Source organism: Protopterus annectens, chromosome 9.part0, assembly GCF_019279795.1.
Source record: "Protopterus annectens isolate FY-2018-M chromosome 9.part0, PAN1.0, whole genome shotgun sequence".
Classification (NCBI taxonomy): domain Eukaryota; kingdom Metazoa; phylum Chordata; order Ceratodontiformes; family Protopteridae; genus Protopterus; species Protopterus annectens.
The window spans coordinates 1,239,099,688-1,239,125,414 of NC_056743.1; the positions used below are offsets into that span (position 1 = coordinate 1,239,099,688).

General features: G+C 41.0%; 1 protein-coding gene across 1 annotated transcript in view; it reads left to right on the forward strand.

The window, feature by feature from the left end:
* The window catches only part of LOC122811968 (vitelline membrane outer layer protein 1 homolog), a 42,794-nt gene that overhangs the window by 13,216 nt on the left and 3,851 nt on the right, over window positions 1–25,727 (forward strand). The window contains exon 2 of the mRNA XM_044084167.1: window positions 9,245–9,342. Coding sequence (XP_043940102.1) covers window positions 9,245–9,342 — 98 coding nt within the window. The remainder of the gene's footprint in view (window positions 1–9,244; window positions 9,343–25,727) is intronic.

Sequence of the window (25,727 nt, forward strand, 5' to 3'; positions counted from 1 at the left end):
TTTGTGGCCACTTTGTTTTTGCCAAAGGGGATGACTATACACTTTTTGGCGTTTAGCTTGAGGCCATGGCTCTGGCACCAGTTGTCTGTTTCTATGAGGCCCTTTTGGAGGATGCTTGTGTCAGCTGGAGAGTCGATTATGGTGCCCAGTTTGCAGTCATCTGCGAACTTGGTCAGCCACAGTCCTTCTGTGTTGGTTTGTACCTCTGAGAAATATATACCAAATAAGAGAGGTCCCAGGACTGAGCCTTGTGGGATGCCACTTGTAACTGGTTTGGAGTCTGACATGGCTCCAGCAATTCTAACCATGTGGGTTCTGTCCTTGAGCCAGTTTGCAACCCATCTAGTGACACAGGGGTTTATATTTAAGCTGGTGAGCTTATCTATAATGCCCGAGTGGGGTATTGTATCGAAGGCTTTTGCGAGGTCCAGGTAGGCTGTGTGGACCACCTTCCCTTCGTCAATGGCCTTGGTGACTGTTTCAAAGAAGTCAACCAGGTTTAAGAGGCAGGATCTGCCCTTAACAAAGCCGAACTGGGTAGGATCCAGTGTCTGTAGGTCCCCAATATCTTTATTTATGAGGTCCATGATGATCCTTTCCATAGCTTTGCAGACCAAGCTAGTCAGGCTTATGGTGCGATAGTTTCCAGGGTCCGTTGAGGCACCACCTTTGTGGAGAGGGACCACTGTTGCTGTACGCCACTCTTTGGGCACATATCCTGTAGTAAGGCTGAGATTGAACAGTAGTTTTATGTTTGGGTTTAGCCCTTCTTGAAGTTCATGTAGGACCCAGCCTGGGACACCATCTGGTCCCATTGATGCTATGTTTTTTGCTTTGGAGAGGGCGGCTCTTACCTGAGCATCTGAGATGTCAGGGGGGCAGCACTCTGCTGGGATAGATATTTGCCCTTTTGGTGGGGAGGGGGGGTTTGCGCTGAACCTGTCAGCTAGGATGTTGGCAAAGTCTGTGGGTTTAGTGTATTTTTTGTCATTTTGCACTAATTCTGAGCATATCTGGGAATTCCCACCCAGGTCCCTAACATAACTAAAGAAAGCCTTGTGATTATCCTTAGTGTCCTGTGCAATTTTTCTCTCGAAGCTGGCCTTAGACATTTTTATGAGTGCCCTTAGTTTTTTGCTAATACTGATCAGAGATGCCTTCCCTTTTTGGGATTTTGCTCTATCATGTAGTAGCTTCCTCCTTCTATTGTATAGTTTGTTTATGGCTGGGGTCCACCAGACAGGACGTCTGCCTTTGGAGGATTGGGTCTTGGTTTTATTTGGGATTGCATGATCCATGCATTCCTGAAGGTGTTCATAGAATGCATTTATAAAGAATTCTGTGGTCTGGGCCGTATTTTCCACAGGCCCGGGGGCTTTGAAGGATTTCACCTCAGTTCTGAGGAGTGTGAAATTTGCTTTAGAGAAGTTTTTCACTGTGGTTTTCTGGGCAGGGGGTGGGGTCAGGATGTGAATATCCAGTGAGATCAGTTTATGGTCTGATCTTACCAGTAAGGGATACACTTCTGGTCTGGAGCATAGAGTCCCCATGTTGGTGATGATCAGGTCCAGTATGTTTTCCCCTCTTGTGGGAGTGATAACAAGTTGTTCCATAGCATTTGAGTTTATGAATTCTAGGAACCTTTGGGATAGGGTGTAGGAGCTAGAGTAATGCTCCCAGTCTAAGTTTGGGTAGTTGAAGTCGCCCAATATAATGGTGTTTGGAGAGACCTTCATATTTTCCAGTGTTCTCAGGAAGGCCGAGTGGGGTTCCTGGGTTTGGGAGGGTGGTCTGTAGCAGGCTATAAACTGGAAGGCAGTTTTACCCACTGTTAGTTGCACATGGATAGTCTCTGATGCTTTGTGCTTTGCCACCATCCTGGAGGTGTGGGTATTTTTGATGAATATCGATACTCCCCCTCCTTTTGTGGTTCGGTCCAAGTTTTGGGGCCGAAAAGCATGGTATGAGGTATAACATGGTAGTGCTGGGGTGCCCTTGGGAGCCCTGAACCAGGTTTCTGTTACTGCACAGATATCGATGTTCTCCATGCTAAGAAGAGTTTCAAGTGCATGCATCTTGAGGTTTAGACTTCTGGCATTGAGTCGCATTACTCTTAGTTTCTTATCCCTTGTGATACCTATGGAGGTGGGTTTGTCTTTTGAGCCTTGCCTAAAAAAGGCACTATGGGGGTAGCAAGAGCCTTTGTCAATATCCGAAAGCCTAGGGGTGACAGGTGCAAGCCGTCCCTAGCGAAGCATCGTGGCTTGTCGAGCATATCATCCCAGGCTGACAGGCATTGGATCCCCTTTGAATGACACCAGTACTTAAGCCAATTGTTGAAATTGATCATCTTGTCTTCATATTGTGGCATCATTCTTGGTGAGGGTAAGATGCTACTCAAGGTCAGGGTCATACCGGCCTGGGCTACTTGCTCAGAGAGCTCCTCTATGTCTCTTTTCATGTAGTCCAGTGTAACAATATTACAGAACTACATGCCTGGATGTCACAGTATAACACTGATATTCTTGCCATCACAGAAACCAGGCTTAAGCCTAGCATTAAAAATGTTAAACTACTCTCCCCAAGTTATAGTATTATCAGATCTGATGGGTGCCTCAAGAAAGCAAGGAGTTTTGCCTAAATTTATCCAAGTTTGTACAATCTATTTTCCTATTCACACAACAATACATTTCAAAATGTTGAAATACTTGTATCACTGTTAAAGCTTAACAATTAAAAACAACTATGCACTGTTACAGACTATATCCCACCTGGAAAGAGTATATCAACATGAGAAGAAATCCTGTCTTGGTCAACTAAATACATACCTTATGAAAAGGAGATGTAAATTTCGAGTAGCAAAACCTTACTTCAGATTTTTCCTTAACTAGTGTAAGTCTTTTTATTACACACAAATTATCAAAACACCCACTAGATTTAATTATATCAACAGGGAGGGTTCAATTCTAGACTAGATATTGATCTCTGACTCCTGTGCATTTATAACCTCTGGAACCTTTCCATACTCAGTGATCACCTTCTAGCCTGTACTCATAGAAATACCATCCACACACCTAATACTCACCAATTTAAAAAAAAAACTGCAAATCCTTTCTAAAGTCAACAAACATGCCTTCATCAACACATTGGAAGCCTTTAATCGGTCTACCCTATAAACTGTCCCACTCCATGAAAGAGTACTTTTAATACTTTATTCTTAAATACTCTAAGCAGTCATGGCACCTCTGCAAAAAAGAGTGAAAACTAACCACACACCATAGCTCACTAACCAGACAAAAGCTACAATGTCTAACAGACACAAAGTTTGGAAAGAATAGCTCTAACTTGGAACTCCCTATGACCTGCAGTTTTTTAGAGAATTATGCAAAAAAACAAGTTAACCTAGAATAATATATCCATCTACAACTTCATCACAAAAATGACCCCAAAACATTTTGGACATCAGTACATACCTTTTCACATGCAAGTTCAAATAAGGAGCCCAGGCCTTCTCATAATAACTCTCTACTAGAAATTGCTGCCTTATTCAATTCCTACTTCATAGAAAGCATTGCATATCTAACTAATCACTCTTCACTCTCATCCAGTGCTTCCGTCCACGCCACTCCACAATAACATCCAATCCTATTATTTCTGTGATCAATTGATTGCACCAAAACCAAGATTCTTCATATACCACACACACACACTACCACTTCCCTGTCTCTACATCAGTGATAAAAAAAATTCTACTTAAACTCAAACCTTGCCCCACTGCAGCTGACATCCTCCCACCTGAATACCTAAGGATAGTTGCTGATACCACAGCATACAGAGTCTCTATTCTGGTCAATAGATCAATAGCTGAATCCTACATTCTCTCGCTGTGGAAAAATTCCTATATTATCCCTCTTTAAAATGTGGTATCTCTGCTGACATCTCTACCTTTCAAATGTTTCAGTATTATCACCTCTCCCAAAAATGATTTAAGATTTATTAATAAACAAGTCCTCTACTATCTCCTACAACAATAGCTCTTAATATCCGCCCAATGTGGTTTCCACCCATCACAAAGTACAAATACTGCCCTACTCTTGTTCACTGACACCATAAACAAATTCAGGGACTTGGGTAAACCTGTTTCCACACCATTCTTTGACCTGTCTAAGGCCTTTGATACAGTTTCTCACTCTAAACTCATGTACAAAATGTCTCAGCTTACACCATCCCACACTTCATTACAGTGGTTAAATAACTACTTAACAGGCATGCTCTAATCTGTAAAATGGCAGAATACTGTCTCTCCCTACTTTCCATTGGTTTACCCCCAAAGCTCTATTCTTGGTCTTCTCTCTTCTAATTTAATATCTTTATCAATAATCTTTATACCTCCACAGGTCCAGGCTCTCTTATGTGATATGCTAATGATTTCATGCTTATATGTACCCCTAATAACTTGTCTCAACTCCTCCATGTTACACAAGAACCTTTTTCCTCATTTGAGAAATGTCTCCATAATGCCAACTGCTACTCAACCCTAAAATAAAATTACTGCTATTTTACCCCAAATCACACATGCATGATAAACCAAATTTGAAAATCTTTTCACTAAACAAAACTGAATTTGAAGTAATCTCCCATAAAAAACTTCTTGGAGTGATTATAGATGATAACCTTAAACTTGACATGCATGTTTAAAATAACATGAAAAGACTCACCAAAAATTAGTAATGCTCTACAGGCATAAAAACTTCCTTAATAGCATCACCAAAACCACTCTTGCTATTGTCTTCCTTCGGCTGTCTCTTTTGTATGGTGCACCCATCCTAACCAATCTTCAGACTATAGTTAAAAATAAGCTGGAGGCATGTTAGAATTTGCCACCTACAAACAATACCACGTCCACCACTGTTATTGCCTTAAGGCATTGAATTGGCTTGAGTGCTTCACCACTTAGATTATACACAGCTTATCTCCACATACGTTATTTACAAAGCTAACAGCTGCCCTGCTTTTAATCTTATTCTCTGTTTCTTCCACCTTAATAGACTATTTTGATCAAATGAATAACATCTTCTCTGCATATATAAATCCCACAAATCCTCTCTCCAAAGTCTCTACTCATACTCATTTGCTAAGAAATAGAATTTTACCCCTCTGCAAATTAGATCTACTTCTAACCTCTCTAACTTCAAACACCTACTCAAAGGATACATAAGACTTGGATCTGCTCCTGCACTACTCCAGACCGAACTAGTCTCCCCAGCATACTTCTTACTAATTCCTTCTCTCTGAACATACTCAACTTATTTTTTTAGATAAAGGACAAATACAACTTTGCCTATGGTATATTATCTAGTCATCTTTGTTCCACAGTGTGCACTCTGTTTAATTAATTTTATTTTAATTGCATTTGTTTGCTGGGGAAGAGCACTGATTTTCGTGTACCCTTTTCAGACTCAGCCTGGGAGCAGTGTCTGGTTAAATAAATCCATGGCTCAGATACACAATGTTTGGCAATGGTGATAGTGGGTATCAAACCCTGCACCACAGAAACAGCTCATTAACAGCTCCTTAATCCTCTAAGCCAACTGCACAATAATCATCTCTATGAACTGCAACTTGTGGATTCTTTAACTATTAGCAATGTTCTTTTTTTCTAGTTATCTCGGTCCAGATATCTGAACGCTGTAAGTTCACACTGAGTGAAATGAAGTTGTGATGCTTTTTACTTAGTAAACATGTCATTCTTCTGTATTAGGTTGTCATTTAACTGTAACCGTATTATGTCAATGTGAAGCTTTTCTGCCCTGTCTTCCACTGAAAATGCGATATTATCCCATTTGGACTTTCCCAGTAAACAAATGTCAAATAAAATAAATTTTGATGTGCAGATTTGCTGTTCTTAATTGTCCTGCATTCAGATATTGTTCAGAAAGATCTATACTCAAACCCTTTATAGTTGTGTGCATTATGTGGAAATAAAGCAGACAGTGCTTATGAAGATTTTTATTTTTATTTTGACAAGTTTTATTTCTTGAACATTGGTGATGCTTAGTAACATATTGTGATGAGATTACTAGACTTGGAACTTTAGCAGGCAATAAACAAAACTGATCAGAATAATCTGTTTATTTACATATGACATTATCTACTGCTGAATATGTAACCCTGTAATTCTGTACTTGAGCTGTTATTGAAATGTTATGACTCATCTGACACTTTTGAGAAATTTTACAGTTTGCTGTCCAGGCAGAATATTATGCTTTGTTTCCAGCTTCTTTTCATATACTTCAGCCATTTCCAGTTTATAACACATTGTAATGAGGACGTGCTTGCAGATGGAAATATTAATTAAAAAAAGAAAAAGCTAATGCAGCATTTACTTACTTTCATCATCACAGTGTCACATTTGCTAGGAAACATGGGATTCTTTATGAAAAGTAGTCAGATGCAATTCAAAACAGCCTCTTCTGAATGCATTAAGTTATGGATGGATGCTAACATTTCTGAAGTAATTATGCTTAAAAGTGACATATTAGAAAACAGTATATAATGTTTTAGAAACTTATCACAGCATGTTGTCTCATTCTGCCTTTGAGACTGTACCGTGTAGGAAGCAATTCTGTTGCTTTTTTTCTATAAGAAATTGCAGCACCTCAAATTATTTCAGGTGCACTGCAGAGATATTGCACGCAGAAGTGATAGCCTATGCTTAGAGTACAGAAAAATTAATTACTGGCCTTCTGATTTACCTGTTCAATGTTGTACATATGTATGAGCTATGAGTATGACAATATAAAAATGTGGTGAAGACCATTTTTAAAGGTGCACAACATAAATATGACATTTTGATCTCTCTTGCAATCCCCAAAAACAGAGGAACTACTGAATTTTAATATGTAATTGTAAGTGCAGGCTTTTATTCCCAAGTGAAATGAACCTCATTTGAAAACATTACTTGAAATGGAAATAAAAACTGGGCAAATTCCATGCCATTTGAATGCCAGTTTACACCAGCAGCCAAAGAGGCAGTATTTTTATAGTTGCTCAAATATCGTGACAGGTCTGCTTTCTCATTACTGGGTTGGAGGAGCATGATAACAGTAACATAACATGAATTTATTCCGTTTAGTTCTAGAAGTGCTCGAGTTTACCTTCTGAAAAAGGACTGAAGTGCTGTCTTACTGTGAGTCTCAAGCTTTGGAAATCTGATAAGGGCAATAGTTTTTTTTTTCATTTTGAAATTATATAAAAATGGCCTGAATGTTTTACAGTTACTACATCTTGGATATATAAATCTGCAGGGACTCCTCAAGTTTTTGTGTTAGTGGAATTTTATTGCATTGTTTATGTGTTTATAACTTTTTCCGATAGAGAATAGAAAATCAACATTACAGTTCTGAGTATGATGCTGTTACTAAGCTGTAGAGATTAATAGACTGTGTGATAGAGCCGGCACAATACTGCTTAGTTTAATTATAATACTACAGTGAATGTAGGTGTTGGAGAAGATTCTGGAATGAGCTACTGACAAGGCTGGGGTATGGCTATGTTTTATTGTGTTTATCCTAAAAGTTAGGAGCTAGGGCCTTTTCCCTGTACATGGTCTCAGTTTTACTTACCAGTAATACGTAGTCAGAATGCTTTGCACATTGGTGGCAATGGGAAGTGCTGTTTGATCTCTGTGCACCCATAAATTAATGCTACTGAAACAAATATTCCACTTATTATGCTATAAATTCTTGAACATATTTTCAGATTATTTTTTGCCTCTTGTTTGGGCATGACTTTTCACGTGAGGTCCATTTGATTTTTGTGGCATCTGTGCTTTAAGTATATTACTTAACTAGATGTTTCTGCTGAGTAACTCCTGAAGTGGGTATTTGCTCAGTGGGTCTAGCTGATTAACATTTTTTTTTATTGCTTCAGTGCAGCTTATAATATTATGGCACACAAGGAAGGGGGTGCAAGCCGCTATTCTTTATATCTGGGACCATGGAAACCAGTTGAAACAGAGCTGCATTCATAGATGAGCTGATAGTAAACTGCTGAATCTGCAGTTATCTGCTGCAGTTTTAATCTGGCTACAGAATATCACAGTGTTAGAAGTATGACATGGTGGGAGGCTTTAGTAGCTAATGCATAGATCATGGAAACAGGCTGAGCAAACTGCAACTAGTGCTGGTCCGGTGTGAGAACACTGCAGCAGATATTACCAAAATGGAGTATTGGGCCTAGGAAATGAGAAATGCAAGTCCAAGGGTGTCAAGTCATTTGAAGACAGAAAAAGAGAAAAAGTTGGAGGGAGCATAGTAATTCGTCTCAGAGAAAGGATCAGAAGTCAAGTTCAGAGATTTTTGCAGTAAGTCTGGTTTTGGGGGGAAGGGAAGCTTAGTGGTGAATGGAAGTAAACAGTCCACCAGAAGCAGAGATAGTGGAGTGTGATCTGTTAATAAGGAAACCAAGAAGCTGACTGAGTTTGACAGAAATGCTGCTTAAATGTGAGTTGAATATGATTCCAGTGGTCTCTATCATTCTATGGCTATGTATGCATGGCAATCAAGGCAACAGGTATTAGTGCTACATACAAGTTAAGCTATTTGTAAATGCAGAGACCCAAGTTTGACTCTAGTAACGTTCCACTTGTATGCTGTATAACTCTTGTTGTCCTCCTAGGTTCCACGTAAAGAAAGACATCTGATCCCTGTGTGCTTGTCTAGCTGAATTCAAATAAATACATTAAATAATAAACTAAATTATTAATAGATAGAACTTGGAGAAAAAGTATGGCTTCTGACCAGAGGAGGGTAACATATTCAATTTGGTGCTGAAAAACACAGAGGAACAGGAGAACCAAGTATAAGGGAGGTACTTTGAGAAAGTCACCATGTGGCTGTGAGATTCACCATTACAGGAAAGGACATGGTGACCACACTGAAGGTAGTGGTGTGGTACTAGAATGTAAAGTGTTTCATTAGAATTAGGACAGTTAAAGATGAGAGGAGGAAGTGTCTGCAGATTGGCAATGAGATGAGTGGAAGAAGTCAGAAGGAAAAACATAGCATTTATATCAAGATGCCAGTTATGAAATGTCTATTGATTACTCCATTAAGAAAAGTGGTGGAAAATAATTTCTTTTGAATGTGGATGATATTACTGGATTGGGTTTATAACAGTGGTAGTAGCAGTGCACACATGGACCATAATCACCCACCAATTAATGTACCTTGAATTTTCATAGATTGAAGGACGCCAGGGGAGGGGAGATGACACAGCAATGAATGGGATCCGTCTGTACTGCTCAGGAGGGAACGGCTACGTGGAGTCTAAAAATGGGCCGTGAGTATGAGGTTTTGTACTATTTTCTTATACTAACTTTGGAGCAATATTTCTGTACATTTATTTCTGTGAAATTCTCAGCTCTGCATGTCTATAGTTATAAAGTATTCACTACATTAATTATAATTGAATGATCACAGGCAACAGCTCCTTGCAAACGTACCAGCTGTTTTATAACCCCTTTACTTATAAAAGGGGGTGCCATGAATCTTTGATCTTCATTACATTTTATTTTGCTGCCATGATAGTTCTATAACTAGTATCAATCAGATTATTCAGGAAAAATGGAAGAAAAGAATTCAAAGAATGTCATAGGTTCATAGTTATATACTAGGCTAATGAGCACCAGGGACTATATAAGTTTAGGTGAGTAATCCAACCAAACTGTGTCCTTATGTATTATGGATGCTTATTAGGAGGGGTATGTTAGGACATTTGTAGAGGTTATGTGGGAGGGTATGTTAGTCTGGAAATTACTGTCTGCCTCTGTCTGTCAGAGACATGGGGGCCAGACCCAGGGTGAATTTCTGATTTCCCTCCCAGTGGTCAAGGTTACTCACAATATCTTTTATTATCACCTGTGATAGCATAATCTACCCTCTAGTTACACCAAGCCTTGTGTGTCCCCTCTGTTCTGTCTGAGTCTGCCAAACATAATACAAATAGTGTTTCTCAGTAGTCTTGTTGACATTGATGGCACATGCATCTGTATTTTTCTTTTGATTTGCCTCCTTCATTGCTATATTTTCAATAAGTCTCCCCACTCTTCCTCTGTCATTTTTGTATGCTTTTCAATGTTTTCATTAGGCATTTTATGAGGCTACTACTACATCTGTAACCTTTCTTAGGAGGTTTAAGGGTCTCTCAAAATGTCTGTGCTTCTCCTTTCTTCCTGTTGGGTAACTCATTCTTTCCACGTATACTCCATTCAAGGTACTGCTTTCCCTCCATAGGATTAGTGACTGTCTTTCCAGTACGACTCATAATTCTCTTGAAATATACCTGAAATATACATTATATTTATTTATTTTGCTTTTGTTTACTGGGTTTATCTGACTGGGTTTAGTCAACAAACCTTTTTCAGTGGAGGCCTGTGAAAAAATGCTCCAACATACTTCAAGCATTTTTAAACAGACATTCAGTAATATACACGAAGAAACATTGAGTAATATACATTAACAGTTGCATATAGATGTGCTAATTAGATATTTATATGGAATAAGGAAAATGATTGCAGTATAAAATATATTGATGCATTTAGCAGATATTGAATATTAAGCATTTGAAGAGTTGTATTAGTGAGTTTGTTAAATAGATAATAGATCTTGTGATTAGTGAGCAGAAATTTAAAGAAATGGAAGTGATGGAAGGAACTAGGTAGGACAGAAAATGTTAATATTGTAGTTGGAGGTGGGGTATTAAGCAGGTCCAGAGATAATTATATATGGCTATCATAAGGTTTATATCTGAAGTATAGATGTGAGGTGGCGAGTATAACTTCCGGGTGAAAATGACCCTGATGTCAGTAGCAAGTCCTGAAGGAATAATGAGGTTCTTGATTCTTGTAAGGTACAATGAACCTACTGCAGTATTATAGGGTACCACAAACCCACTGCAGTATTGCAGGGTACTATGAATCTATTGCAGTATTGCAGGAACCATGAAACCACTGCAGTATTTCAAGGTACCATAAACCCACTGAAGTAGTGGAGGGTACCATGACCCCACTGCAGTAGTGGAGGGTACCATGAACCCACTGCTGTAGTGGAGGGTACCATGAATCCACTGCAGTATTGTAGGATACCATGAACCCAATGTAGTTTTGGAGGGTACCATGAACCCACTGCAGTATTGCAGGGTACCATGAACCCACTGCAGTTGAGGAGGGTACCATGAACCCACTGCAGCAGTAAAGGATACCATGAATCCATTGTAGTATTGGAGGGTACCATGAACCATCTGCAGTATTGGAGGGAACCATGAATCCACTGCAGTATTGGAGGGTGCCATGAACCCACTGCAGTAGAGAAGGGTACCATGAACCCACTGCAGTAGTGGAGGGTACCATGAATCCATTGCAGTATGGAGGATGCCATGAACAATCTGCAGTATTGGAGGGTACCATGAACCATCTGCAGTACTGGAGTGAACCATGAACCCACTGCAGTATTACAGGATACCATGAAGCCACTGCAGTATTGGAGGGTAGTATAAATCTACTGCAGTATTGCAGGGTACCATGAACCCACTGCAGTAGTGGAGGGTACCATGAATCCATTGTAGTATTGGAGGGTGCCATGAACAATCTGCAGTATTGGAGGGTACCATGAACCATCTGCAGTACTGGAGCGAACCATGAACCCACTGCAGTATTACAGGATACCATGAACCCACTGCAGTATTGGAGGGTACCATGAACAAACTGCAGTAATGGAGGGTACCATGAACCCACTGCAGTATTACGGGGTACTATGACCTTGCTGCAGTATTGGAGGGTACCATGAACCCACTGCAGTATTGGAGGGTACCATAAACCCACTGCAGTATTAGAGGTACCATGAACCCACTGTAATATTGGAGGGTACCATAAGCCCTCTGCAGTAATAGATGGTCCCATGAACCCACTGCAGTAATGGGGGGTACCATGAACCTACTGCAGTATTGGAGGGTACTGTGAGCCCTCTGCAGTATTAGAGGGTTCCGTGAACCCACTGCTGTATTACAGGGTACCATGAATCCACTGTAGTGTTGCAGGGTACCATAAATCCACTGCAGTATTGCAGGGTACCATGAACCCACTGCAGTATTGGAGGGCACCATGAACAAATTGCAGTAATGGACAGTACCATGAACCCACTGCAGTAGTGGAGGGTACCATGAACCCACTGCAGGGTTACAGGGTACCATGACCCCACTGCAGTATTGGAGGGCACCATGAACCTACTGCAGTATTGGAGGGTACTGTGAACCCACTGCAGTATTGGAGGGTACCATGAACCCACTGCAGTATTGGAAGGTACCATGAACCCACTGCAGAATTGGAGAGAACTATGAAAGCACTGCAGTATTGGAGGGTACCAAAACTCACTGCAGTAGTAGAAGGTACCATGAATCCACTACAGTATTGCAGGGTACCATGAATCCACTGCAGTATTGCAGGATACTGTGAACCCACTGCAGCATTATAGGGTACAATGAACGCGCTGCAGTATTGGAGGGTATGATTAACCCACTGCAGTACTGGAGGGTACCATGTATCCACTGCAGTATTTGAGGGCAGCATGTTCCCACTGCAGTAGTGAAGGATACCATGATCCCACTGTAGTAGTGGAGCATACAGTGACCCCAATGCAGTAGTGCAGGGTACAGTGAACCCACTGCAATATTGGAGAGTACCATGAACCCACTGCAGTATTGGAGGGTACCAAAACTCACTACAGTAGTGGAGGGTACCATGAATCCACTGCAGTATTGCAGGGTACCATGAGCCCACTGCAGTTGTTGAAAGTATCATTAACCCACTGCACTATTGAAGGTTACCATAAGCTCACTGTGGTAATGGGGGTACCATAAACCTACTGCAGTATTGGAGAGTACTGTGAACCCTCTGCTGTATAGGAGGGTAACATGAACCCTCTGCAGTATTAGAGAGTACCATGAACTCACTGCAATATCACAGGGCACCATGAACCCACTGCAGTATTGGAGGGTACCATGAACCCACTACAGTACTGGAGGGTACCGTGAATCCACTGCAGTATTGGAGTGTACCATGAACCCACTGCAGTATTGGAGGGTAGCATGAATCCAAAAATCCACTGCAATATTACAGGGTACCACGAATCCACTGCAGTATTGCAGGGTACCATGAGCCCACTGCAGTAGTGGAGGGTACCATGAATCCACTGTAGTAGTGGAGGCTGCCATGAGTGCACTGCAATAGTAGAGGGAACCATGACCCCACTACAGTAGTGTAGGGTACCATGAACCCACTGTAGTATTGGTGGGTACCATGAACCCACTGCAGTATTACAGGGCACCATTAACCCACTGCGGTATTGGAGAATACCATGAACCCACTGCAGTATTAGAGGGTACTATGATCCCACTGCAGTAGTGGAGGGTGCCATGTACCCACTGCCATATTGGAGGGTACCATAAGCCCTTTGTAGTAATGGAGGGTACCATGAACCCACTGCAGTATTGGAGGGTTCCATGAACCCTCTGTAGTAGTGAAGGGTACCATGAACTCATTGCAATATTGGAGGGTACCGTGAACCTATTGCAATATTGGAGGGTACTGTGAACCTACTACAGTATTACAGGATACCATGAACCCCCTGCATTATTAGAGGATACCATGAACCCTCTGCAGTATTGGAGCCTACCATAAACCCACTGCAGTAGTGGAGGGTACCATAAACCCACTGCAGTATTGGAGGGTACCATGACCCCACTGCAGTAGTGGAGGGTACCATGGGCCTACTGCAGTATTGGAGGGTACCATGAACCCACTGCAGTAGCAGAGGGTTCCATGAACCCACTACAGTATTGGGGGTACCATGAACCCACTGCATTATTGGAGGGTACCATGAACCCACTATGGTATTGGAGGTACCATAAGCCCACTGCAGTAATGGAGGGTCCCATGAACCCCTGCAGTAATGGGGGTCCCATGAACCTACTGCAGTATTGGAGGGTACTGTGAAACCTCTGCAGTACTTGAGGGTACCATGAACCCACTGCAGTATTACAGGGTACCATGAATCCACTGCAGTATTGCAAGGTACCATGAACCCACTGCAGTATTGGAGGGTACCGTGAATCCACTGCAGTCTTGGAGGGTACCATGAACCCACTGCAATATTGGAGGATAGCATGAATCCAAAAACCCACTGCAATATTGCAGGGTACCATGAATCCACTGCAGTATTGCAAGGTACCATGGGGCCACTGCGGAAGTGGAGGGTACCATAAATCAACTGCAGTCGTGGAGGCTACCAGGAACCCACTGCAATAGTGGAGGGATCCATGACCCACTGCAGTAGTGGAGAGTACCATGAACCCACTGCAGTATTACAGGGCACCATGAACCCACTGCAGTATTGGAGGGTACCATGTACCCACTGCAGTATTGGTGGTACCATAAGCCCACTGCAGTAATGGAGGGTCCAATGAACCCCTGCAGTAAAAGTGGGGGTACTATGAACCTACTGCAGTATTGGAGGATGCTGTGAAACTTCTTCAGTATTGGATGGTACTGTGAACCCTCTGTAGTATTTCAGGGTACCATGAATCCACTGCAGTATTGCAGGGTACCATGAATCCACTGCAGTATTGCAAGGTACCATGAATCTAGTGACGTATTGGAGGGTACCATGAACAAATTGCAATAATGGAGGGTACCATGAACCCACTGCAGTAGTGGATGGTACCATGAACCCAGTGCAGTATTACTGGGTACCATGAAACCACTACAGTATTACAGGGTACCATGAATACACTGCAGCAGTGGTGGGTACCATGAACCCACTGCAGTAGTGGAGGGTACCATGAACCCACTGGAGAATTGGCCAAGTACCATGAACCCACTGATGTTTTGGCGGGTATGAAAACTCACTGCAGTAGTGGAAGGTACCATGAGCCCACTTCAGTAGTGGAGAGTACCATGAATCCACTGATGTAGTGGAGGCTACCATGAACCCACTGCAGTAGTGGAGGGTACCATGAGCCCACTGCAGAATTGGAGAGTACCATGACCCACTGTGGTATTGGTGGGTACCATGAACCCACTGCAGTATTATAGGGCACCATGAACCCACTGCAGTATTGGAGGCTACCATGAACCCACTACAGTATAGGAGGGTACTATGAGCCCACTGCAGACGTGGAGGGTGCCATGTACCCACTGCAGTATTGGAGGGTACCATAAGCCCACTGTAGTAATTGTGGGTACCATGAACCCACTGCAGTATTGGAGGGTACAGTGAACCCTCTGCAGTAGTGGAGGGTACCATGAATGCACTGCAGTATTGGAGGGTACCATGAACCCACTACAATATTGGAGGGTACCATGAACCCACTGCAGTATTGGAGGGTACCATGAATGCACTGCAGTAGTGGAGGGTACCATGATCCCACTGCAGTAGTGTAGGGCACCATGAACCCACTACAGCATTACAGGATACCATGAACCCCCTGCAGTATTGGAGGGTATGATGAACCCAATGCAGTAGTGGAAGGTACCATGAACCCACTACAGTATTGGAGGCTACCATAAACCCACTGCAGTAATGTAGGGTCCCATGGGCCTACTGCAGTATTGGAGGGTACCATGAACCCACTGCAGTAGTGGAAAGTACCATGAATCCACTATAGTATTGCAGGGTACCATGATCTACTGCAGTATTACAGGGTACTATGAATCCACTACAGCATTACAGGGCACAATGAACCCACTGCAGTATTGAAGGGTATCAATAATCCACTGCAGTACTGGAGGGTACCATGAACCCACTGCAATATTACAGGGCACTATGAACCCACTGCAGTATTGAAGGGTACCATGAACTCACTGCAGTATTGGAGGCTACTATGAGCCCACTGCAGTAGTGGAGAGTGCCATGTACCCACTATAGTATTGGAGGTACCATAAGCCCACTGCAGTAATGGAGGGTCCCATGAACCCCTGCAGTAATGGGGGGTACCATGAACCTACTGCAGTATTGGAGGGTACCATGAATCCACTGCAGTCATGGAGGGTACCATGAACCCACTGCAGTCTTGGAGGGTACCATGAGCCCACTGCAGTATTGGAGGGTAGCATGAATCCAAAAACCCATTGCAATATTGCAGGGTACCATGAATCCACTGCAGTATTGCAAGGTACCATATGCCCACTGCAGATGTGGAGGGTACCATAAATCCACTGCAGTAGTGGAGGCTACCAGGAACCCACTACAATAGTGGAGGGATCCATGAACCACTGCAGTAGTGGAGAGTACCATGAACCCACTGCAGTATTACAGGGCACCATGAACCCACTGCGGTATTGGAGGGTACCATGTACCCACTGCAGTATTGGAGGTACCATAAGCCCACTGCAGTAATGGAGGGTCCCATGAACCCCTGCAGTAATGGGGGTGCCATGAACCTACTGCAGTATTGGAGGGTACAGTGAAACCTCTGCATTATTAGAGGGTACCGTGAACCCACTGCAGTATTACAGGGTACCATGAATCCACTGCAGTATTGCAGGGTACCATGAATCCACTGCAGTATTGCAAGGTACCATGAATCCAGTGAAGTATTGGAGGGTACCATGAACGAATTGCAATAATGGAGGGTACCATGAACCCACTGCAGTAATGAAGAGTACCATGAACTTACTGTAAGGCTACAGGGTACCATGACCCCACTGCAGTATTTGAGGGCACCATGAATCTACTGCAGTATTGTAGGGTACTGTGAACCCACTGCAGTATTACAGAGTACCATGAAACCACTGCAGTATTGCAAGGTACCATGAACCCACTGCAGTATTTGAGGGTACCATGAATCCACTGCAGTCTTGGTGGGTACGATGAACCCACTGCAGTATTGGAGGGTAGCATGAATCCAAAAACCCACTGCAATATTGCAGGGTACCATGAATCCACTTCAGTATTGCAAGGTACCATGAACCCACTGCAGATGTGGAGGGTACCATAAATCCACTGCAGTAGTGGAGGCTACCAGGAACCCACTGCAATAGTGGAGGGATCCATGACCCACTGCAGTAGTGGATAGTACCATGAACCCACTGCAGTATTACAGGGCACCATGAACCCACTGCAGTATTGGAGGGTACAATGTACCCACTGCAGTATTGGAGGTACCATAAGCCCACTGCAGTAATGGAGGGTCCCATGAACCCCTGCAGTAATGGGGGTACCATGAACCTACTGCAGTATTTGAGTGTACAGTGAAACCTCTGCAGTATTGGGGGGGTACATTGAACCCACTACTGTATTACAGGGTACCATGATTCCACTGCATTATTGCAGGGTACCATGAGTCCACTGCAGTATTGCAAGGTACCATGAATCCAGTGAAGTATTGGAGGGTACCATGAACAAATTGCAATAATGGAGGGTACCATGAACCCACTGCAGTAGTGAAGAGTACCATGAACTCACTGTAAGGCTACAGGGTACCATGATCCCACTGCAGTATTTGAGGGTACCATGAATCTACTGCAGTATTGTAGGGTACTGTGAACCCACTGCAGTATTACAGGGTACCATGAAACCACTGCAGTATTGCAGGGTACCATGAATCCACTGCAATATTGGTGGGTACCATGAACCTACTGCAGTAAAGGAGGGTACCATGAACCCACTGGAGAATCGGCAAGTACCATGAACCCACTGATGTATTGGAGGATACCAAAACCCACTGCAGTAGTGGAAGGTACCATAAGCCCACTGCAGAATTGGAGAGTACCATGACCCACTGCAGTATTGGTGGGTACCATGAACCCACTGCAGTATTACAGGGCACTATGAACTCACTGCAGTATTGGAGGCTACCATGAACCCACTGCAGTATAGGAGGGTACTATGAGCCCACTGCAGTAGTGCAGGGTACCATGTACCCACTGCGGTATTGAAGGGTACCATAAGCCCAATGTAGTAATGGAGGGTACCATGAACCCATTGCAGTATTGGAGGGTACAGTGAACCCTCTGCAGTAGTGGAGGGTACCGTGAATGCACTGCAGTATTGGAGGGTACCATGAACCCACTACAATATTGGTGGGTGCCATGAACCCACTGCGGTATTGGAGGGTACCATGAATGCACTGCAGTAGTGGAGGGTACCATGATCCCACTGCAGTAGTGTACAGCACCATGAACCCACTACAGCATTACAGGATACCATGAACCCCCTGCAGTATTGGAGGGTATGATGAACCCACTGCAGTAGTGGAGGGTACCATTAACCCACTACAGTATTAGAGGCTACCATGAACCCACTGCAGTAGTGGGGGGTCCCATGAGCCTACTGCAGTATTGGAGGGTACCACGAACCAACTGCAGTAGTGGAAGGTACCATGAATCCACTATAGTATTGTAGGGTACCATGATCTACTGCAGTATTACAGGGTACTATGAATCCACTGCAGCATTACAGGGCACAATGAACCCACTGCAGTATTGAAGGGTACCAAGAACCCACTGCAGTACTGGAGGGTACCATGAACCCACTGCAGTATTTGAGGGCACCATGACCCCACTGCAGTAGTTGAGGGTACCATGCCCCTACTGCAGTAGTGGAGGGTAACATGACCCCACTGCAGTGTGCAGGCTACCATGAAACCACTGCAGTATTGGAGAGTACCATGAACCCACTGCAGTTTTGGAGGGTACCAAAACTCACTGCAGTAGTGGAGGGTACCATGAATCCACTACAGTATTGCAGTGTACCATGAACCCTCTGCAGTAGTGGAGCGTACCATGAACCCACTGCAGTATCGGAGGGTACCATGAACCTACTGCAGTTTTGCAGGGTACCGTGAACCCACTGCAGTAGTGGTTGTGTTGCCTTTACTTGGCCAAGTATATATATATATTTTTTGTTTAGTGATGAAATGAAGGTATACTTTCACACTAATATCTCCAGTCATGCCTTCTACCCACAGTTTTACAGATGTCTTCTATCAATTCTTCTATAGTGTAAATAATGTCTTATTCTATACTGCTGGCCTTGTCCTGAAAATATAAATAACTGAGTCTTACACTTACTCTACATTCTATCTATGTAGAAGTACAATCGTCCCTGAATTTTGACCCTCTCTGTCTGGCTTGGATCAAAGATGAGTGGGGTCTGCTTCTGAATACCATTGCTGGATGTCATTGTGGTGCTGCATGGTTACATTTAAGTTTTGTTTATATAAGCTCCTGTTATTTTAATTTAATGTGGCCAAGCACTACCACATTATTTTTACCACAGTGCAGGTAGATCCTGTAACTAGCCATTCTGATAGGTAGCACTAAAAACACTTTTTTTTAGATTTTGTGTCTCCTGTTTACTGCTATATCCTAAATAATATACATTATGATGTTAATACTTTTATTACTGTGGCATTTACTGACACAGTAATAATATTATTCAGTATTCTGCTTTACTGTGTTTCACCGTCTCTCAATTAAAGTATCACTGATCACTTTGTGTTACAGTATCATTTTTGTGGAATCCTCAGGTTCATCTCCAGTGAGGCTCTCCACAAATTTATTATTTTCAAGAATGTTTTTATGATTCTCAAAACACACACACACACACACACACACACACACACACACACACACACACACACACACACACACACACACCTCTTTTGCTTTATGTAATGCCCCCAAAGCAATGAGAAATTGATGGCTCTGTTTGTCTTTTGGGAAACATGAATTATACGTAAGGTTCAGGGTTGGTGACAAACCCATCTTTGGCATATAGCATGTACTATTTCAGTAAATGAAAGATTTTACTCTGGAAAAGACATGGTTGTCAGCTGGGAATGAACTATGACAGACTGATCAAAGTATAAGCAGGAAGTAAAACAAAATTAGTTGCATTGGTGATTTTCAAAAGGGTACATTTAAATAAATCTGTCAGAATGGCTAGCTATAGGATCTACCTGCTCTGTGATTGCAATAATGTGGTAGTTCTTAGCCACCTGATGACACTTAGATAAAAATAGCAGATGTTTATATCAACAAAACTAAACGTAACTATATGATACCGAATAACATCCTACTGCATAAATTACACATCTACATGATGTCAAGTGACAATAAAAAGACACTTCCTGATCCATTATTGTAAAATAAAATATCTTTTGATTGCTAATTTAAACGCAATAGCAACTATCTGTAGATACATAGTAAAAAGTATAATAGTTTGATATTTCCTTACAAAAATAAGTTTACAAAAATCACGTTCTGTAGTTTTTTGCAATAATTAATTTACATAGATTATCTTTCAGTGAAACAGTGACATAGTGCAGAAAAACTGCATTTAAACATAAAATTTGTAATGTAATATTTTCAGTAAAGATAATTGTCTAGTTTGTGCAGCAAACTGTAGTGGTGATTTTGAAATGAATACATTTAAATAAATCAGTGAAAATGCTGCACAGATTAAAGCTACTTTAATAATCAATGACTATCCAGATTAAATGTCACTGTTGTCTCTGAGACACAGATGAATGGAGTCAGGTGGTTGGGGTTGGATTAGCAGCCCTGGCACTGAAACACCAGGCTAGAAGGAAGAGGAATGAAAGTGCATGGTCTCCTCTCCTTACCTGGGGGATGGAGAGGGGTTGAGAAGCACATGGAGAAGTGAGTTTTGTCTGGTGTAGATGGGAATACTATTTCTCCCACTCCAGGGATGGGATTATTTCTGACTGCTGGCAATGTCTCTTGTAGAAGTAAGAGAGAATCAGCACAGACAGCCTATTGCACAACTCCCCTTCCACTGCTTAGTCAGGTGCATGTAGGGGGATATTACTACATAAAGAAAAACCTTCAACCATCCAACGATTGCCTGAATGATGTTCCCTCTGATCAGCATTCACTGCAGTGATGGAGAATGGCTACACCAACTGGCTGGGTGGGACCTGATAGTGACAGTGGTGATAAAAAGTACAAGTGAAAAAAAGATTAAATACTGGAGGAATCAGGTAAGGAGTAACACATTAAAGGTTGAAATGAGGGCAGTAGCAGAAGCCATGTATAAGAAACTGGTAGAATTATGCCTAGGGGTAGCAAATTAATCAGCAGGGGGTAAGAGGTGTGTAACGTGACAAAAGTATATCTTTTAAAAAGTATGTAATTTAATAAGAGTGCAAATGGGTAAAGCGATTATGTAAATTATGACAGGAATATGATTAAATTCGAGATGGACAATTTTATATGTTCATTGGTGAGCAATTTTTTTCTGTTCAGGTTTAAATACAAATAAAGACAAAGTGTGACTTAGTGAGAGTTATTTCAATGATTTGAAGGAAGGCATAGAGTAACTGAGAAAACAAATATTTAGAATGAATAATTACATCCAATCTTACAAAAAGAAAATATTTGTTTGGGATGGATGGAGATGATGTTGCTATTTTTTAAAGAAAGGAAGGAAATGTTTTAACTTATTAGTTCAAATTAAATCATTTATAATTGAAGAAGTCAACTCTTGATTTTCTAGAATTTAGAAGGATATAAGGCTGCATCATTTTATGGCAAATATGTTAAGCCTACTGCAGTGGGTCTGGGATAAATAGTTGTCATCCCACAAATAGTATAAAGGTTTATGACAGGGTTGAAATACAACAGAGGATGTAAGGAACATGTTAGACACAGGAAATGTGCGTCACTGGTTCAGAATTTGACAGATTAGATGTAGCACAAAACACATATACACACATGCATACATACATATATGCACTCTCACCCTCACACATACAAACACACAGATGCACATGCACACAGTAATGCACCCAAAGTAGTACATTGAATAGTATGAAATTAAAACAAACAAGAAAAACAGGAAATTGTTTACAATATTACAAGGAAATAATACAGTATTTGAGATATAGTAGTAAGGGCATAAAATAAGCTGTTAAGGCCTTATCTACAGGATAAATGTACAGGAATTATTTTACATATATATTTTTCCATTTGCCATTACCAAATATCAAAAAACATTGACAGTGTAAATACACTTTAATAATTGAAATATTAATTTGTTTATGATGTATACTGGACTTCTAGAACAGTGCATAATTCCATTTAGTAAGATTCATTAAATGGATATGTGGGTCTGTATTTCATACTGAAAAAAAAATGGAGAACAACAGCTTCCTATTTGGGAACAGATTAGAGGAACAGATTCTACCAGCTGAATTTGTTCTTTTTCACCAAGGGGTCACCCACTGGATTGGGGTTGGAGATAAAAAAGATTTGCTCAAAAATACACTACGAGTGAAAATGAGCCAGCTTAATATGTTTTATAATAAACTTTGTCCACAAAAGTGTGTTTCGCTGAATTTTGTTTGAGTACATTGAAGTGATATCATGTTTTAGTCTGAATTTGCTGAATATGCAAAACAATACTGGAAAAAAATGAACTAATGCAGTGTTGATGTATTGTGCTGAATGCTTGTACAATGGAATGGTTGAACATCATTATGGAAAAAGATTCATGCAAGTATTAAAAATATAACTACTGTGATTACAGGTCTGAAAACTGTTGTATATAAATCAGCAGGGATCATTTTCAAAGCAGAATGTTGCTGTTTAATATAAAGACTAACAAAACTGAATTAGCCACAATTAACTACAGGAAGTTGAAATCTATGAGAGATACTATGGACTTTGAAAAGGGTAAGAAATTTAAATGACCAAAGCAAACTTAGAGCAAAGCTCCCTGCACCAGCTTAATAATGCCTGCTAACCCTAGCCATAACCCTAAACCAACACCTTACCTTAGAAAAACCCTTTCTGTAACAGTACCGTTACACAAGGCAGCTTGTAAACATACCACATACAAGCAAACATACACTCACACTACACCTATACCCTTATGCAAACCTAACTCTAACCATAACCTGCAAACACTTGTCCTCACACTCTAACTCTGTTCCCTTACCTGACTCCAACTTGTAAACATATGTGCACACATGCATTCATCCTTAACAAGTCCACTTTCCTGTTTTGAGAAAACAGGTGAACGACAACACAGCCATTTGATAATACAAATATTTGGCAAAACTAGAGGTCACACAGCCATGAAGGAAGGGAATATATTGACACCTGTTGAACTAAAATGTAGTAAAGTGTCACATTTGAATTAGGGTACATTTATCACTAGAAGTTAAAAAAAGCACTTAATGAAAAGAACAATAACAAATTGTGAATGCCATGCATTTTATTTTGAACAAAAGTATAGAACCTGTTGTAGAATATGACCAACTGCTGTAAAGATAGTTCGTAAGTTCCAGTTGTATTATTGAGCTGATTAATTTCTGATGCCCTCACCACCTTGATATCTAGAATATCCTTTAATAACTAAAAACTGTATTGCAGTTTTATCTTTAATATTTCTGCTGTTGAAACTGTTTTGGAAGCATTTTCAATGTAATTGTTTTATTTTCTAACTAACTGTGGCTACAAAATTCTCCCACCCTGTCACCTTATTCTTGTTATATTCTTAAATCCATTGTGTCTCAGTTGTTGTTTGCCCCTTGTATTAATTTGACCCTGAATTTACCTCCCTCTCATGTTTCTTTGCTGTTTTTAGTAAACACAAAATTATAATTTCTAAAGTCACTCCCATTAAGCTATTGAAATATTTTATCTTCACACTGTATGCCATAAATCCAGATTACTAAATACCCACCCAGCCAATCTGTGCTGCTCTTGAGTTGCCCGCCCTTTCTATAAATTAATTTGAATCTCCTCCCACTCTCATCTTATTTCCTATACTAGTGAACATTAGAAGAGCAAACTGGGAAGTTCCTGTGCTTCATAACTAAATCTTGAGTTGGCATCCTTCATATCTTCCTGCCTGCTTGGTGTACAGTACAACACCTAGCGGTATTAGCCTACTTTTTATCTATGCTGCTTTCAAACTCTGCACTGCCATTCACTGGAGAGCCTTCTAAATATTTGCTATATTCTACTATAATTATGTATATCCTCTGCTGCATTTACTTTACATGTCTAAACATTTAAATATTGGACAAGATGGAAGGTCAGGCAGCTAATTTCATCTGTTGTCAGCCTTTTATATTGTACAAGCTGCATTATACTCAAACAATGAACTTATACGCAGCACTAATAATTCCATCTGTGAGAGGTTTAAATACCTAATTAATCTGGAGGCTTCACTCTCACCTTCAAATGTAATCTGTGCACTTCATATGCCTCCATATAGTCCTTCACTAATCATGCCAAAATGTGTTGCACCAAGACTGTAAAAAATCATATCCAAAGCCTCCTAAAATAAGAATATTAAGTCTCAATAAAAATCATGGCAGTCATCTACCTCATTCATACTAATAATCACCCTGAGCAAAAATACACTAAATCTATCTGCCTGAATCACAGAAGCAACAAAAATGTTTTGTGATAGGTGAATAATCCACAAATCCCTCACTTAAGCACACTGGTTATGAGGAAGGCACACCAACCAAGGTCATTTTGTACAAAAATATTTAATGAAAACAGAACTTCAGATTCTAAATTCCAAGGGGGAAAGAAAGCTAAACTCCACAATGACTTCCTCAAACCAAGCTAACCCAGTACCATGAGGAATAACACTAAACAAATCTTTAATATCAAGTGTGAGGAAGAAATAATCTGAGTTAAATTCTATATCCCCGAACTTAGTTAAAAAGTCCCACGAATCTATTAGAATGTGTTGTTAAATGTCGTAAAATGGTTTTAATTTGTTGTCAACATACATTGCCAGTGGTTGTGTTTTGAACCTGATGAAGAGACTATTGGCCTAAGAGGGAGGTTCTGAACATCTTTGTGTGTTTTAGGGATTCCAAAAATACCTGGGATCACAGGTTTAGGAACCCACATAAAACCAAAAAGTTGTTTGTCAAGAGTCCCTTGAAGTAAATTATCTTCAAGGTACATTTCCAAATTCCTGTTTGCCAAATTTATTTCATTCCTAGATACATTCTGGTATTTTCTATCACCATGCAAAATCTCTAACATTTTTCTAGAGTACAACCAATCTTCTATCATAGCCACACCTCCCCCCTTATCAGGCTTCATAACCCAAACACTGTTGTTCCTACTTAAATCAGAAAACAACTGTTTTTCTTCATTGGATAAATTACCAAAGAGATGCCATTTGTTTTTGTGGGAATTAAAGGTTTTCTGTATATCTCTTTTATTTAGTGGTAGGTGACTCTATTACCAGGCACACTTATCACTCACAAGACCAGACAAGGAGAGGGTTACAGTAAGCTGTTTTACGGATGATGGGATTTCTGAGATTACAAAGGCCTTAAGGAATCTATCTCATGACAAGCAGAAAGACCTGTTGGAACTTTGCATGTATGTAAAAATGCAGTTAAGACACTGGTACTGAGTGGAATCATTTCTCAATCTCAAATGATGCCTACATACAAAGAAAATATAATCAGTTTTAATAACTGGTTAAAAAGCTGATGTCATTCCAGGAGGAGCTGATATCTGTCATATGGGATTTGATACTTAACAGCCCATCTTGTTTTGGTATAGATGGTGTATATCTCTTTTTTTCCAGGGTTTCTACATTGACTAAAGCCTTTGCTGTTCCCTTAGTGCCTTTTGTAGGCAGAATCCACTTGAAGGACATTCC